The sequence below is a fragment of the Hipposideros armiger genome, unplaced genomic scaffold, assembly GCF_001890085.2.
Source record: "Hipposideros armiger isolate ML-2016 unplaced genomic scaffold, ASM189008v1 scaffold_1, whole genome shotgun sequence".
NCBI lineage: Eukaryota > Metazoa > Chordata > Mammalia > Chiroptera > Hipposideridae > Hipposideros > Hipposideros armiger.
In genome coordinates this window covers 6,344,511-6,362,629 of record NW_017731351.1, presented here as the reverse complement: position 1 = coordinate 6,362,629, position 18,119 = coordinate 6,344,511, and the positions used below count along the sequence as shown (strand labels likewise).

Genomic DNA, 18,119 nt, shown 5'->3' with positions numbered 1-18,119 from the left:
CTTCACTATGACAAGTCATGTGGAGAGGCTAGCCTCACATCTTGGGGATGCTTTACTAAATCCACAAAAATTACAAAAAGAAAAGAAAAACCTGAAAAAAATTGTTTTACAAAACAGCCACAAGATTCACATGAAATCAGAAGTGAATTGTGATGTGAAGTGCGTTATAGGCCTCACAAGCTGTCTCACCCTAAGGCAGTAACCGCTGAGCTGATAGGGAAACCATTTTGTGTGGTGTGAGCTGCTTGTGAGAGTGGCAGCCTTAAGCTTCGGAGAACTGTGTTTGGGGATTTAGTAAGATGGCTGTAAATTTGGTTCTAGGCATTTAATTTGAGATTCTGATCTAGAGAAAGGTCTGGATGCAGAATCACCCAGGAATGTGAAAATGGAGAAGAGAAAGCTTAAGAGACACTGAGGCCGCAGGAGATTTGAGAGGCCATCCATGAACCTGTGGGACTGGTCAAGATTAACTGTGTAGCTTACAGAGCGAGAAAAGGGGGTTTGAAGCGAGTGTGAGCCATCTGCCCAGTACTCATTCTCCCACCTTCCTTAGTAATGTCAACTCTTAGCTGAGCACATCACCCCCTGAAATAAAAGGCCATGTTTCTCAGCTTCCCTGTAGCCGTTGGCCACAGGCCCGAGTTCTGGCCAGTTCTCTGGTGTCAGAAGTGTCATGGGACTCGCTGATTGGGAAGCACAGATGGGGGCTGCCTAACAGTCACATTGGCTGCGAGGGGGCCTTGCGGAAGCCACGTGCAGTGGACCAGATAGAGGGCCCTGACTGTCTGTTGCCTTCCTGAGGCTGTGACATCCCAGCTCTGGGCATTCTGTAACTAGGTTTTCTTTCATTGGAGAGAATAGGCCCTTGTGTACGTGAGCCACTGCAGACGGGTCCTTGTTAGTTTCAACTGAACATATAACTAATTATAAGCTCAGGGTGGAAAAAGGAAGAGGTGCGAAAGAAAAAGACAAAGGCAAAATCAGAGAGAGAAGAGGAGGAACAGGACAGGGTGTGAAAGGGAACCAGAAGGGTAGAAAATGGAAGGGGACCAACCATGTTAAATACCGAGGAAGGATGGCTACATTTCTGTGTAAGCACGCGTTCAACTTGTGGCGAGGAAAGCAAATTTATTTACTAGTCATAATGGATTATGCATTTTTTTTGGTGTTGCAAAGCACCATTTTCTATTATTTTAAAAGACATTATAATGCGTCTCTTAATTCTCTTTCAACTAAGGCTAATCTGAGCCACAAAACTTCATAAATTGTATTTCATGTTTAAGCTTGACAGTAATGACTGTATTATGAATAGATAGTAGCAAAGAGGCCACAGGAAAATCTCTATGTGTACAAAACGGAATTTATAAATTTCTAAGGAAGTTAACAGGAGCGGTTTCTAATAGATTCTGGATGATACAAGAGTGCTGGAATTTTGCTTGTTTTGTTCTGAGGCAGGAAATTGATATCCATCTTATTGACAATGTTTGTCCCTAAAATGAAGATATTGACCAGAACAGAATTTTATCAAGGGAGAGTTTACAATCACTTAAAATCCAAAATTGGAATAAAATCTCATATGGACAAAGACATGAAGTTTAAAATATTTTCCAAATTGGCAAAAAATGTTTCACAAAAGCATAATTAGGTTTCTCCTCAGTGTTCAATTACCCTTTTTCATATACTGCTTTTTTCTATAGCAGATTTAGGTCATTGAATACTACAAAGTTGGCGTTCTTTTGTTTCAAATGACAGAAATTACCTTAAAACGGTTTCTCAATTAGGATGCTATCAGTTGCAAGCAACCAAAAATCTAACTCAAATTGACTTGAAAAATAAAGGACGTCTACTATACATGTAGTGACATATCTAGAGGCTTTCAGACAAGGCTTGATCCAGGTTTTCAGCAAGGGCCCAGGTTGTTTTTTGTTTGTTTGTTTTTTTCTGCATGGTTTTGATTTTATGTTAAATCTTACTTCCCTTATAGTTATAAGATATTGGCAGAAGCACCTGACATTTAAATAGCTCTTTATTTAGGTCCACGGGACCTCGTTTTTGCCAACTCCTAAAAATGACAAAGGATACCTCTTTCTCCAAAGCCCCCAGAAAATTCTTTTAATTCCTCAGTCAGCACAGACTTGGTCATGTGCTCACCTCTGCACCAATAACCATATCCAGGGAAATGGGGTACGCTCACTGGCTTCAGTCTGGGCCCACTCTGGAGCCAAGGTTTAGCGTCATTCTACCCAAAACATGTGACTGGAAATTTTGGGAGCCGTTAGGAAGGGGGAGGTAAAGAATAGATGCTGGGGAAGCGTCAACAAATGTCCACTCCACCAACTTTAGGGGGGAAAGCAGAATTTATTGTCAGAAAGTGGAGGTCCCTTTTAGGGCTAGGACAGGAATGTCCCAGGCCACAGGAAGGAGTGGAACTGGCGATGAGAAGCCCATGCGAGTTCTGGGCACGCCCGTCGCTGAGTCCCATCTCTTCTTTATGGAGATGAAGCATCTCCTTATGACGGGCTTAGAAGACAGTCTATATGACGGGCTCAGAGGGCCGCTTCTCACAGCGCTCAAGTTCGTGGACTGCAGTTACAGACACACGGAGAACTGAACACTCACTCTGGCTCCAGGTTCCACATGACCTGGGGAGGTCCCCGGTTCGCCTAGCCAGGTGCCCACCCATTCACGGGGGACGCTACAGACAAACGTGGCTTCTCCTAGGAACCTGCTCCTACGAATCGGAGAGGCTTTAAGGGACAACGGGGAGTTCGGTAGCCTTCACACAGTGTGGCTCCCACACGCAACCTTGTCTGCTGCAACCTGCCAATGATAAAAGAAAGAAAGAGAGCTTACAAACCAGACACAGAAATTTAAGGGGGTGGCAGAGCATCAGGACAGACAGTTCCACGCACCCCAGTGGTCAGCATTCATGGCAATAATTCTGGGTCACTTAATGTTTATAGGAGGCCCACTCTATTCTAGTTAAATGGAGGCTTTCCTCTTAGGGAATACTGCATGGCCGTTATCACACTAGTTAGTATAACCTGCAGCTCCCTGGTCTGTCTTTTGTGGTTTCTTTAACCTCTATATATTGTCGAGATTGTTAAGATTTCCTGCGCTGCAGATCTGCAGTTATTTCTGGTACCAATTCTGAATCACTGCAGCGGCCTCTGACCCGAGTGTTCTCAGCAAACGTCTCCCTCTCACATCTTAGCATGCTGGCCTTCTCCCGTAGTGCATGGAATTTTATTCACATAATCCTGGCTGAACTGAGGAACGCGGGTGTTGTTTATCTCAGTTTCCAGAGGTGAGCTTGCCATCTAACTGTTTATAGATTTCCTGATTCCCACGTTTTGGTGGCAAAGCTCAATGTATCCACTGAGTGATTTCTCTGTGCTGAAGTCTCATTTACTTGAGAAGCAATGCCATGTCTGGACCGAAGGACCCTCAAGCACACAGTACTGGAATAAATAAACAGAGATTTATTACCAGAGAAAGACAAATAAATTACACTCATCTGTCAGTATGGCAGGAATGCAGAGAAGCTCACGCCAGGACCGGCTCCCTTGAGTCTAGCCCTTCCTTTCCGTAACTCACAGATTCACGGACCTAACAGAAAGGAGGTGAGGACGCTGGGCATCGGTTAACAGGGGCTGGATTAGAGTCCCAGCTCTTTCCCTGGAAACTTGGGAAATTACCTTCCCTCACTCACTGCCTCCTTTGTACAAGGGTAATAATAATAATAACAACAACAACAACAACAACAACACATACCCCATAGGGTGGCTGTGTGAATCCACGTTCAGTGTGCATGTGCAGTACACTCTCCTCCATAAAATTTCCTTCATTTTCTATTCTTTTCTAACCTGTTTTCTTTTCTTTTAGAGAAAGAAAACAATTTTATTGTTGAATAAGCATTGAACCGTCATGGGGTGCCCATCACAGGCAGTCTGCTAAAAGATTGCAGGGACGGAAGGCTTTAGCGGGGCAGATGCGACCAATTCATACACGTTTTCAAGACAATCATCAGTCCTCCCGTAAGATGATTTGATAGCACACTGTCACACATAATTCATCCCAACGTTACCTGGTAATTAGGGCACCCATCCATGTGAGCCAACTGACTTTACCTGGAGGTAAAATGAGAGACCCATCTAAGCTAGGCTGCTACCCTCCCACAGACACTGAGAGAAGGGCTGCGGCCTCTCCTGATCTCAGCCTGTTTCTTTGTTCTGCCTTACCTAGCAGTTTGTTTCTTTCTTTTCAGTCTTTTCTTTTTAGGAAGTTAAGCTTTTTTAATTGAGATATAATTGACATATAACATTAGAGTAGTTTCAGGTATATAACGGTAATGATTCAATATTTGTATTTACTGCAAAATGATCACCACAGTCAGTCTGGTTCTTGTCAATGTTAATGACCTTTGTACCCCAGCCAGTGTAAGAATCTGGAAACACTGCACCATGCTTGAATACCCAATCATCCTTACTTTCTTTTTCAAGTATCTCCCAACACTTTTCTGGGAGCCACCTCCCTCCCTCAGTGAAATGTTCAGCTTCTTGGTCCATGTAGCTTCCTCTCTAAGGAGCCCCAGGAGCCTTAGAGGCGCCTGGCCCTTTCTTCAGGCCCGTTCCTTGTCTGTTTGCCAGGGAGTGCTTGGTGACCCCCAGTGCTCATTACGAATTAAATTGTCACAGTTTGAATGAATGACTGTGTCGTGGCCATGTGTGTCATAATACTTACCCTCATTTGCCAGTCCCTTTATTTATAGTGAGAACTCTTAAAGCAAATCCTGACTCCACCTTATAAGCAGATCCTTAGTGATAATGGAGCCAAGAGGCTGCCCTGAGGCAGGACCTGAGTGTCCCCATGCTCCACACAAGGGGAGCCTGTCAGAGCCGGCTCAGGGGGTCTGACCCCCCCCCCTCCGTACCCAGCTCCCACCCCCAGGGGCCCTTGTCATGATAAAGAGGGTAATTAACAGACTGGACATGCGTAGGTAGTCACTCAGAGCCCTTCTTCCTCTGCAGTCCTCTCACATGCTTTGTTCTAAGAAATACCTCAGCAGCCTCACTCTGTGGTTCGTACCCACAGGAGGCCCCAGTCAAATGTAACAAGTGTGAACCCCACTAGAACGTGAGTTTAAAAGTGGAGAGCAAAAATAATCGTGGAGAAAGACACGATGTGTAGAAGCACAATGTACGGAATGATTTCACAGCTAAAACCTGCCAGCCTGGAGCCGCAAGCCCAGTGACCCCCTGTTCCTGCAACTGTACTGCCCTCTACTGGTCAGATGGCTTCGTAGGCGGGCAGAAAGAGGCGGGCAGGGAGTGAAGGAGGCAGATGAGAGGCTGGAACAAGGGAGAGGCCACAGGTCAGGGACAAAATCAAAGAGAAGAGAAGTTTCCTGGCGGAGGGATCAGGGGTGCTGCCGGTGGGAATGTTGGAGATTGCCCCGGGGACAGCGTGGTTGCTTTTGCTGCCCATCTATTGGTCAGCCCTCTTGCATTCCTTAAGACAGATGAGGTACTGCTTTGTGTCGTTTTGCTTTGCTTTGAAGCCCTGTGTAGGGTGGGTGTTGTCATACCGAGTCCCCTGCTCCGCCACCACTGTTCTCTGCACTCCCATCATCTCAGAGAAATGTAACGTAGGAAATTGGATGGCACTAGTCCCCAAACATGCGCTTGGCCAAGGGGATGGCAGAACAGCCCATGTCCCAGGGGAAGCCCCTATGCAGGGCATTTGACCCTTAGCTACCCTGGAGGCTCACGGCCAAAGGAGGGCCTTGCACTTGCTTATGACTGATGCCCGTCTAATTCCAGCGAGACAGGGCGCCTGCAGTGAGTACCATCACATCCAGAGAGAGCCTTGAGAAATAAAGAAAAAAGACCAGAAGCAGTGCTGCGGAGGGAGGCGGCGGGGCAGGGATCGTGGTACACGGCGATCGCCACAGCCAAGCATTGCGTTTAGTTCTAAATTTCCTTGTAGCTAAGGAAAACCTGGAAATACAGGGAGTTATACAGCTTGCACTTCCCAGAAGAAGAAAATAAAACCGTCCTTCAGAGATACGTAGTTCCTATGATGGGACGGGGGCATGAGCTAGTGCGATGGTGTAATCATTTTGCCATCTATGAAGGTTTCAAGTCAGAATGCTGTACGCCTGACACACAATGTTGTATGTCAATTATATCTCAATAAAGCTGGGGAAGAAATATAATGATTTAAAAGAGAGCGAGTTACATGGTTCCTGCCATTCATTCCAGGAGGAATTTATTCCAGTATTTCTAGACCCATAAGTAAACAATGAACTGAAAGGCATCCAAACGCACAGCCGATTCCCTTCCCCTGGGAGCTTGCACACCTGTCCCCCCCGTACCTGTGGAGAGCTAGATGTGATGAGCACTTGCGTCCAGAGTGATTCCTAAGCTCTGCTGGGCCCTCTAGTGGGCCATGGAGTTACTGCAAAGTGTCCGTGAACTAGATTTTAGATGCATGGTTTCAGGAGTGAAAAAAACTAGGTTTTGTGCAAATGTACCAATATTTTTTCTAAATATGGGGATGACCGGAACTGGTAAAATATAAATACTTGTACCATAACTGCTGACTTCACATTAGCTTTTGGTTATTATACCTTTTCTTAATTGGATTCTAATAATACATTTATTAAAAATGCAATGTTGCACGTAGGTCCTTGTGCTTGGGAAGGCTGTGGATCATCACTGGTGCAGATGTCTGGCTGGTGTTACTGCTCTGAGCAGAGAAGGCGACCCCCCACCGCCTCCCCTCCCTGTCACCACCCTCAGTGACTGTTTTTCACGTTCCGAGATGGGCCCCAGGGCCCCCTGTGTGCTCACATGCTCTGGGCTTTTGTTCGGTGATCAGCTTTGTGGTTGCAGGACCCAAAAGAACTTCAGGGCTTTCCACCCCGAGCACTTTGTTCAGGAAGCTTAAGAGACTTGTTGTGGTTTTAGAAATGACACACTTGAAGTTCTGGAGTTGGCACAAACTACTGCTCCTGCTCAAACAGATGGTAGGAAAAGAGGCCGCCATAGGGGCTGGTAGCCTGAAAACCGAAGCTGTGGTTGTCTCCACAGACAGCTGCTCTTCAGCAAGCTTGCAATTGCTGCACACCCCTTTCATGTGGGCAAAGAAAGAACTTTATCAGACAGAAAGTCTCTATTCTCTTGAAACATTGGGTTGAGAGGGGAGGAAGTTGGGCAGTAAATCGGGGCACAATTTACAACAGTGAAAATCACGTTTTTGTTGAGTTCTCCCTTCTTACATGGGCGACTCCAAGCTGTTCTGGGTACACACAGCTCATGTGCTGGCTGATGCTCTGACTGCGGCGTGAGCCCCAGGGAAGGGAAGGCAGAGTGCCCCGAAGTGAGCCTGCAGTCTTAGCAGCAGTGCTGGGGACCACCCAGCTTGGCTTCGCTGTTTGCGGACAGATCGATGGCACCGAGAGTCCAGAGCTAAAGTGGGCAGCGTAAAGCCTTGTGAGAGAAGCCACGTTCCACAGCAGCCTTTTGGCCTCAGCCGCCGAGCAGCACCCCAAGGACAGACTGGCACATTTGCTAAGGAAAATACCAAGGTCACAGATTGTTTTCAGCTATAACTTTAAGGGTACACATAGACACATAGACATTTGAGTGTCTAGCCAGAAGTGTCTCTCCCACTGTCTGTCGTGGCTCCTCAGTTGTACCATTGGAAATTTACTTCTTTGAGTCAGAAATCTGTTTGATTTCTCTTAGAATGCAACCATTGTGGTGGGTGTATCTGGTAGACCTTTGGTGACAGGCCAGCCGTGTGGTACCTCTCAGTGATGCCAGGTGGGTGGACCTGATCGCCTTCCTGGTCTAGTCTTTAGCACATGTTGTTTTCCAATGTTAGTATGTGTGCTGCCGAAGGAAGCACACATTCCTGTTCTCTCTAAAGTATCGGGCCTACTGGGGGTCTGACTATGGTCAGCATTTCCAGATTCCAAGAATTTGATTTTCCCAGTGTTAGACAGAAAATTCTTGGCAGAGTCAGGATTCATGGTAGAACCCCTGGCCCTGGTGCTGTGGAGATAAACCTATTTTTGTATCCAATGAGTGGGGAGTCAACAAATATTTATTTATTTATTTTCTTTTTTTAATAAAAGAGTTTAAACATACCATTTTAACGATATGCACAATTTAGAAAGATGTCTTACAATGTTTTAATAAAATAAGAAAGAAATTATATACTCCTGATCTGGATGTATATAAAGGATACCTTCTTTTGACTTCTTTAAATTTATTTATATAATAACTAAGTTCAGATAAAAATTAATGGAATATGTAACAGGTGAGATAAAGGTGAGAGTTGAAATCAATAGATATTACTGACAACAAGGATTGTATCAAAAATATTTAAATCATACCAAAAGCAGTAATTTAGTAAAGGAAGAGATAAATATTGACTAGTCATAATGAATACATTCTTGGATTGTATGATCATTAAATTAATAAAGAGAAGGAACCCAAATAAACACATTGAGAAAAAGATTACATTTCTTCCTGATTTGACAGGAAGTTCTGATATTGATGAAAATAACATAAGACTTATAATAATTACACAATGAATGTTGTCAATTCAAAGATCAAGACTATTCTGAGAAAATGAAATGCCTTGAAATCTCATAGCCCAAAGAGAAAAGAAACTTGGGAGCAAGTTTTAAATTTAAATCTTAAACAATCTTAAACATTTACATGGCAGGATTTCATTCTTTTTTATGGCCAGGTAATATATATATATATCACATCTTCTTTATCCAATCATCTACTGACAGGCACTTGAGTTGCTTCCATATCTTGGTTATTGTAAATAATGCTGCATACATGTTTTTGAATTAGTGTTTTGGATTTTCAACAAATATTTATTGAATGACTATTATGTGCTAGGTTCTACACTAGGCATCAGATTCACAAAGACAAATATGTGCTTTTACAAACTGATAGGGAAATGTGGTAAAGACATGAACTTGAAATTCACAAAAATATTCAATTTGTCAATAAATACTTAAATGTGTAATTCACTAGCAATTAAGGAAATATAAGTTAAAATCAAAAGTCATTTTTTTTTCTCTGCTTGACAAAGGTTAAAAAACAATGGCTATACCGAGTGTTAGTGAGGGCGTGGGTAACTTTCCTATACTATGGATGAAATAGTGCCTTTATAGAGGAGTTTGACGCTATGCATCAAAAGAAAATGCCTACCTTTAACCTGGCAGTTTCCATTTGGGAAATATTAAAAAAGTAAATAGTAGAAAAGGGGGTCCAAGATGTGTATACAAAGATTTTTATTAAAGTATAGTTTGTAGTAATGCTTTCATATAAATGTCATTTACAGTATTGATAAAAAGTTTGTGGTATATACTTTCGATGGATTTCTGTGCAGTTGACACTGTTTATCTATGTTAGGATAGAGACCACAATATACCACGAAGGGAAAAATAACTTGTTATTTTTAAAAGCGTATATACTTGTATATACAGGAGGAAATTAAGGAAGAGCCTCGAAGATGATAAACATGGACCGATCTCTCACTTCTTTTAAATACTTCTCTGTATTTCTTTAACTTTTTTGTCGTGAGCTTTAATTACCTTAGAAAAGGTATTCAGACATAAACATCAAGCATTCTGCATACAGCAAGCATGTTTTTCCGAGCTGGCGTGTGAGTTGCCCCCAGTTCTAGAATTTACGGAACCGGCAGAGCTCCACCTCTTTTCAGAGCACAAAGCCTGGTCCCAGGAAGAGGGCGAGGGAGCCAGATAGGCCCTGCCTTCATGTCACCCATGAGCCAACCACTCCAGTCCTTTCTCAGCATTTTCCTGCTTATGGTAAGTCAGACCCAGGTGACAGCATTTCTCTTGAGCAGGTAAGGAACCAAAGTTTATCAGAAGGTTCCTAAATTCTAGGCACTCCGCTGGACACTCACATACCCTACGCAGGCCCGGAACTGGCAGAGCCATGATTCAAATCTAGTCTCCTGACTTCAAAAATTATGCTGTTTTTATGGGTTCCTCAGTGTCTGCTTTTGTGGGTTTATGTGTTTATCAAGATATATATTCCTGCTTTAGTGTAAAGTAGATTGTGCCTAAAAACTTGTACTTAAAAGGGTCTTCCTTAGCAGAGGCCTACAGTGGGAAAATTCTTCTCATGCCCTTGCCATCTTTAATGGACTAGAGACCTGCATACTCATCCATCCATCCATCTATCCACTATCCATCCGTCCTCCATCCATCCATCCTCCCACCCATTCACCATCCATCTATCGATCCATCCACCATCCATCTTCCATCTATCCATCTATTCAGCCATCATCCATCCATTCATCCTCCATCCATCCATTTATTCAGCCATCATACATCCATACTCCATCATCATCATCCATCCATCATCCATCCATCCATCCATTTATCCATTTATCCATTTATCCACCATCTATCTGTCTTCCATTCATCCATACTCCATCCACCCATTCATCCACCCATTCCTCCATCCACCATCCATCCATTTATTCATCCATCATCCACCTATCCACCATCCATCCATCATCCATCCATCCACCCATCCATCCATCCATCCATCCATCCATCCATCCATCCATCATTCATCCATACACCCATTCATTCACCCACCCATCATCCATCTATATCTACCATCCATCCACCATTCATCCATTTATTCATCCATCATCCATCCATCTACCATCCATCCATCATCCATCCATCCATCCATCTATCCATCCTTACATCCTTACATATATCACCTTCATTCACCTGTCCTTCCAACTAGTATTTTTGTTAAGAACAACATAGGTTTTAGAGTTTAAGAGCATGGTCTGTAGATCCAAGCTGACGGGGTTCAAATGGTGGCTCTCCTGTTTAACAGCTGTGAGACCATGGGCTTAAACACCTTGTGCCTCCATTTCCTATAAAATGGGCATAATAACAGTACTTACTCATAATGTTGTGAACATAAAATGAATTATCAATGGAAAGAGCTAAGAGTTGTGCCTGGCTTGTAATAAATATATCTTGGTCATAGTTAATACCATGTGCCAGGCACTGGAATAGATGCTGAAATTTCAAAATAGAGCAAACAGAGTTTCTGCCTCAAGGAACTTAGAGTCCAGTGGAAGAGACAGACGCACCCATCACCATGAGCACAGAGTGCTGTGGGGGCAGCCCTGGAGAGGGTGGGGGTCAAGGAGGCTTCCCCGGAAAGAGCTGGTCTAATCTGAAGTGAACCAGCTGGCAGTGGGGAAGGTGGGAGCAGCGACCTGAAGGGAGAGTGTGTGGCAAACTCCTGGCACCCACGTGGTTCAGATGACTGGGCCGCAGAGTGCCAGAGCGAGAGATAGGCCCAGAGAGGGGCGCTCAGCTGCCTCTTGTTCTTTGGCACTTTAGAAAAGTCCCCTAAACTTAGTCCTCTTCCCCTTTACTTGCATGCAAGTCTCTCTCCCTATTATTTCCCATAATTCATAACAGCACATCAGACTTCACAGTCAAGTAGGAGGAAACAGGTAAAAACTCTCCTTTCATTATGCGTTCAGTTTCCAGGGCGGAATGACTGTTCCAGCTTCACCTCTGTCTGGAAACGGGCCCCTATTTAGAGCCTCAGACTGTGGAAGTGGGATCCAGCATGTCCCCAGCTTCAGGGAGGACTGACTCTCCCAGACACATGGGTCTGAATGACTTTTCTGGACCAGCCACCGCCCAGCACAGAGCAGGGACTCATGCTGGGCCCAGCCCTGCCTTCGGGGGTCACAGCTGCCTTTGGGGCAGGCTGCAGGCAGGTTTATGGAACAGTTCTCCTGTTGTTCTCAGAATGATTGTGACCCAGGGACAGAGCTGGAGTGCCACAGCCCCAGTCACCAGGGGTTTAGACCGTCGTGAGCGTTCTCGGGCTACGCTCCCTCTGCTGCTCTGTCTCCCTTCAAAGCATCAAGGGTTCGTGTTTTCTGGGCCCTCAGCTTTAACTAATAATGCCTTGTTCACACAAAAGGCGTGTAGTCTTCATTTTTGTCTTCAGTCAGTACACTCCTTAGCTTTTCCCTATGAAATGTGTGTCTCTCATACTATTTTGAGATTCCCTTTGAAAGGAAAGTCGGGAACTCGCTGAGCCCGTGACCGTTTTCCAGGGGAGGTCCTAGCCTGTTACCTGTATTTGTCTTCAGAAGGATTTGTGTGGGTCTGTTATGACAGCCTCAGTGTTCCTCCGTTGGCCTCTGCTCGCTTTCCGTTCTCTGGCGAAGCCTCCGCCGTGGGGTATTTTTGGCAACAGAGCTTGTCTGATTCAGCCTCCTTTCATTTCTGAGGCAAACCAGTGAATCATCCTTGGCCCAGGAGGACTTTCACAAACACGCTGTACTGTGTTGTATCACGGGGGTCTGAGGCAGGTCAAGGAAAGCTATCTTTGGGGCGTTCAACTTTCCAGTCAGCTCACTGTCAACAACCCCGGAGGGACGGAGGGACGTGAGTGGAGGCGAGGGTCTCCTTGGCACCACCCTGCTTGGGAGGGGATGGGGTGGCGGGAGGAAGGGAGGGCAGGAGTGGAGCTGCAGGTGCAGCAGGGAGTAATAAAGCCACGTGTGTCCTGATGCGAGCCTGAGACGGGCGCGCTGTGTTCCTGCCCAAAATGTTTCATCTCAGCCCAACGGCGAGGAAACAATCAGGCACATCCAAACTGTGACATGTTTGCAAAACAGCTGGCTTGGGGTCTGCAAAAATATCATCGTAATGAAAACCGAGCCAAAGGTTGGGACATTGTCCTAGATTAGTTCTCAGAATGTGGCCCAGGACGAGCAGTGTCAGCATCACCTGCGCGCCTGTTAGAACTGCAGAGGCTCAGTCCGAATCTGCATGTTAACAAGGTCCCTGGTGATTCTTGTGCACATGCAGTCCTGAGGCGCTCTGGTCCGATGTACAATTCGTCTTCAGCTTTCCCTGGCTGTCCCAGTAGCATCCATTTCGGCTGCTCCCCACCCCGCCCCGCCCCACCCCAAATTGAATCTAGCCAAGCATCACACATTGTGTTCAGTTGTCAAATCTCTTTAGTCTCTGTTTACCTAGACCTGCAGCTCTCAGGTGCTGGCATGCATCAGAGCCCCTTGGAGGGCTTGTGAAAGCGCAGATTGCTCCCCCCCCCCCATCGGGAACTCCTAGAGGTGAGGCCAGATGCTGCTGGTCTGGGACCACACTTTGAGGAGCAAGGTACGTAATATTCATATTTGTGTAGGAAAATTGCCTTTTTGGCAATTCTTGCTGAAGTATTTACTGATGAAGTGTCATGATATCTACAAGTAACTCTCAAATGACTCAGCAAAATAAATAACTAGATGGGTGGATGGATAGATAGAGCAAACAAAGAAAAATGTTAATAGTGAACATACATGAAGAGTGAAGAAAAATGACTGCAATAACATGTAAACAAACAAACCATAGGGGAGGCAAACTTTCTCCACCCTCTTAGGTTAACTCCCTGGAGCCTGCAAACTAGACTGACAAAAGACAGGCTAACTGAAGAGAAGGCTTACAGATTTTATTTGGTGTTAATTTTCACGGGACATGGGAGGCTTCCTAGGAAAGAAGTGAGGACCTAATGCCGTAAATAGCCCTGAGAGCTTATAAACCATTTTTAACAACAACACCACCACCAAAACAATAAATTATGGAGACCCGACAAGATACAGGAAGCCGGTTTGGGGAGCTCAGGGCCCACTTGCCGTCGTCACGCCCGTGAGACGTCCCTGGGATGGGCGATTTATGGCAGCCGTCGTGTCCCGGCAGTTTCTGCCTTTAGTCAGGTAGGGAAGCTCTGGGGAGGCTCCTTTCTGCATTTCTTGGATCACACACGTCTTCAGCTCAAAATACTCCTCCTGCCACAGTGACAGCAGGGTTCAGGGCACACGACCCCACGCGCTGCACCTGGCGTACTACATCTGTTAAGCTGAGGGACTTGAGAGGTGGCAGGTGCAGTGGGGACTTTCTGACCACCCCCCCCCCCGGTCTCCCCAGAAGCAGGTCTTAAGACCCTCGTGTGAGAGGTGCCCTTCCTGTACCTGGAGGAAAGGAGTGTCTGTGAAGACAGAGGGAGCTGAGAGGAATTCAGGCCCACAGGCCTTGCTCAGTGGCCCTCCGCTCGCTGTCGTCACCCTGTGCTCTCACGTTCTCTGTGCCCGTCCACCCTTCGTCAAGCCCAGTGTGGAAATGCCCAGGCTGAGCCGCTTCCTCAGGTCTTCATTTCCTGGGGGAGGCTCCCTTGTCACATACAACTTACATCACCTAAATGCATGTGCACGCAGATCGCCGTCTGCTCCCGGTGACCTCACACGCCCTTCTGTGTGTGTGTCCACCTTTCCTCCTCTTATGAGGACACCTGTCAGATGGATTAGGGCCTACTCAGATTTTTAACTTATCACCTCTTTTAACTTAATCACCGATTTGAAGGCCCCATCTCCAAATGTAGTCAAATCCTGAGGTCAGAGGGGTTAGGTCTTCAGCATATGAATTTGAGGGGACACATTTCAGCCCATAAGAGATGGCTTTTTATTATCTCCAACATTCTGAGGCTCAACTCCATAGGAATATGTTTCAGTTGAGGAACAGCAATTCTGATTCCTTCCCAATTGTTCGAAATTGTCCCACCTCCTACCTGCAAATCACTGAGGGCTGTGAGATCAGACATGGAAAGCACCTGGTGTGACCTTGGAGCAACAGCCTTACCCAGGTGACCGACGGCAGCATCGCTGAGTGGCCTTGGGCATCTCAGTTCCTGCTCTGGGAACCAGGACAAAGGTGGTACCAGCCTTTATTTGATCATTGCTCTTTTGTGTGTTGGGGGGCGAGGTTGGTAAAATAGACATTTTTTATACCACCATAAAGCTTTGCTTTCACCTTAGTGAAATCTCGGATCTTTGCGAGGCAAACGTATTTTGCTTTCTAAGTCTTTCTTCGTAGTTGACATTATAGATAACTTGAGAAACCAATTGTCATGCAGTTTTTACTCACAACTCCTACCCTGGTGCCCTGTGTGCCACCAGCTCTCAAGAGCTAAGGACAGGCTAATGGGAAACGGGGATGCAGAGTTCCTCTGCCAGCCTATCATCACCCTCTCACCCATCCTAGCTTCCACTCCTGCACCAAACGTATAGACCCTGCCTCCTCAATGTCTCTTAAAGCCTCTTCCCCTACTGGTCTCTCCGCCTTGGCGAGGACCCACACCACTTGTCTGTCACCACTTTGCAGCCTGACCTCCCTCCCCGTAGACGATGCCCCTTCACACCTACCCGCTGCTCTGCTCTCAGCTTGATTGCCAGAAAGTCCCCAGTGGCTTCCGCTAGCTTTCAGGATGAATTTCAAACTTCTGAACCCTCGAGGCCTTCTCTACGTTGGCCTCTACCGCCTTCTCTGGCTTTCTGCCTCCCCAGCCCCCGCTTCTGAAGGCACCGTGCGAGCTCACATTTCTCTGCCTTCCCACGTGGCACACTCAGCTTCACACCCCTCCTCTGCCCTCCACCTGGTTCTTCAAATACCTGCCTGCCCCAGGAAGCCTTCTTTACTCCTTGGGCTCCAGTCATGCTTTTATTTATTCAGAAAAATGTGCCTACAGTGCAATTGGTGCTCATCAATGTATAATTCAAGGAGTTTTCATAAATGTATACACATCCATGTAACCTCTGTCCCGATTGAGGTGTGGAAAGTTCCCCTGTGTTCCTTCCTGGTTCATCTCCACACACCCGCACCGAGGCAGCTGTCCTAAGTTCTGTCACCCCAGATGAGTTTTGCCTGTTCTTGAACTTCATAGAAATGGAATCATACAGTACATACATTTTTGTCCATGTATGTGTGGGCCTATTTTTGGCCCCTCTAATCTGTTCCTTTTAATCTGTTTGTCTATCTTTACACCTGACTTAATTATCATAGCTTCACCTTGAATAGATAAGTCTTGAATTCAGATTATATAAGACCTTCAACTTGGTTCTTCAAGATATTTTGGCTAATCTAGGTATTTTGTATTTCCACCTAAATTTTAGAATCAACTTGCCAACTTCTACTAAAAAAGTCTGTTTGGATTGTGAATTTGATTATGATTGTGTTGATTTTATAGATCAATTTAGGGGAAAATCGACTCTCAACAATAGTCAGTCTTCCATTCCATAAACATAACATACTTCTCCATTTATTGAGCTCTTCTTCAGTTTCTCTCAGCAATGTTTTATAGTTTAGAGGTTTTTGCATGTCTTTTATTAAATATGTTACTAAGCATTTTATAGCTTTGATACTATTATGAATGAGACTAATCTTTTCCAGTTCCCAGTTTTTGTTGCTGGTAAATATATAATTGATTTTACATATTGCTACCTTGGTAAATGAACTTATTAGCTCTAGTAGAGTATTTAGAGTTCCATGGAGTTTTCTATGTAATCAATCATGTCATCTGTAGTTTTCCTTCTTCCTTTCCAATATTTACGCTTTCTGTGTCCTTTGTTTTCTTATTATATTTGTTTGAACTTCAAGACAGTTTTTTTTTTTAAGATTTTATTGGGGAATTGAGGGAGGAGACCAGCCAAGTTGTTGTTCTTCAGTCTTCGTTGTGGAGGGCACCAGCCGCTATCTGGCTGCCCATCGGCAGCTCGTGGCCACTAAACTCAAGGTGCTGTGTTCACTCTCAGTTGCAGGTGGGCATAGCCACCATCCCATGCGGGATTTGAACCAGCAGCCTTGTTAAGAGTGCACGCTCTATCCACTGAGCCATCTGAGCAGCAGCTCAGCTCAAGGTGCTGAGTTCAGTCTTAGTTGTGGGTGGGCATAGCCCACCATCGAACAGGCAGTCTTGTTGTTACACCAGCTGAGCCATCCTGCCACCTGTTGGCAGCTCAGCGACAGCTCAGCTCAGGGCGCAGCGTCACTGGCCCATGTGGGAATCAAACCGGCAGCCCTGTTGCTCAGAGCTCATGCTCTTAAGCCAACTCATAACCAACTGAGCCACTCGGCCGGTCCAAGACAGTTTTGAAGATAAGTGAGAGTAGACAGACACCCTTGCCTTGCTTCTGCTCTGAAATGAAGAGTTTAATAGTTCACCATTAAGCTTGATGTTAGTAGTAGGTGTTTAGAACTTTATCAGAGTAAAGACGTTTCCCTCTGTTTCAGTTTGTAGAGATTTATTGTTGTTAAATCATGAGTGGGTGTTAAATTTTATCAAATGCTTGTTCTGCATCTGTTGAAATAATAATTTGTTTTTTCTCCTTTATTCTATTAATACACTGGATTATGTTGATTGATTTTTGAATGTTAAACATCCTCCCATTCTTTCATGAACCATAGTTGGTCATAATGTACTAAACTTTTATATACTGCAGGATAGAATTTTCTAACTTTAAAGTGCTTTTGACATCTACGAGTATGTTTATGAAGGATATCGGTCTATGATTTTCTTTGCTCCGAAGATTTTCTTTGCTCCGCAGGCTTTGGTATCGGGCCGATGCTGACCCTATGAGTTCGGAAGTATTCCCTCATCCTCGGTCATCTGACAGAGCCTGTGTAAACTTGCTATACTTTCTTTCATAAATGACTACATTGAGGAGGGCTGTGATACACAGAAAATAATGGTAAACTTTTGGAAGGGGTAGTCATGATGAGAGGCAGCTTAAAAAGATGATTTCATTGATGTGTTTAAAGTGCTTCAACCTCAAACCTTTCTTGTGTGGCAACTGCTAGGAACCCTTTTTTTTTCTCTCTCTCTTTTTTTTTTTACTTAGGAAACTGTATATTAAAATACAATGAACTGAGGCCAAGACTGTGGAAAAGGGGTTCATGGGAGCTCTTTGCCGTGAGCGAAACCCCCTGAGCGGGACGAGGTGAGCGCGATGTCAGCGCAGGCGCATTGTCACCGCGGCCGAATGAGCCTGCAGGCCGGCGCCGGCGCGCATGCGCACGCTCCCCGGGGCCCTCGCTGCGCCTCGTGTCCTGTTCGCTCTGTGACGCAGGAGGTGGCATCGTCACAGCGGTTCCACAGGTGAGGAAATCTGCGGTGTTTCTGGCTTCGTCCTAAATGAAGGGTAACAATGTCCTGGTTCGGCGACCCCTAAAA

At 45.4% G+C, this 18,119-nt stretch overlaps 1 protein-coding gene across 1 annotated transcript in view; it reads left to right on the top strand.

Moving 5' to 3' along the window:
- The window catches only part of ADAD1 (adenosine deaminase domain containing 1), a 116,713-nt gene extending 98,875 nt beyond the window's left edge, over positions 1-17,838 (top strand). Inside the window, exon 12 of the mRNA XM_019667181.1 lies at positions 17,788-17,838. Within this exon, the coding sequence (XP_019522726.1) occupies positions 17,788-17,802 (15 nt within the window). The 3' untranslated portion in view covers positions 17,803-17,838. The remainder of the gene's footprint in view (positions 1-17,787) is intronic.
- The last annotated feature ends 281 nt before the right edge of the window (positions 17,839-18,119 follow it).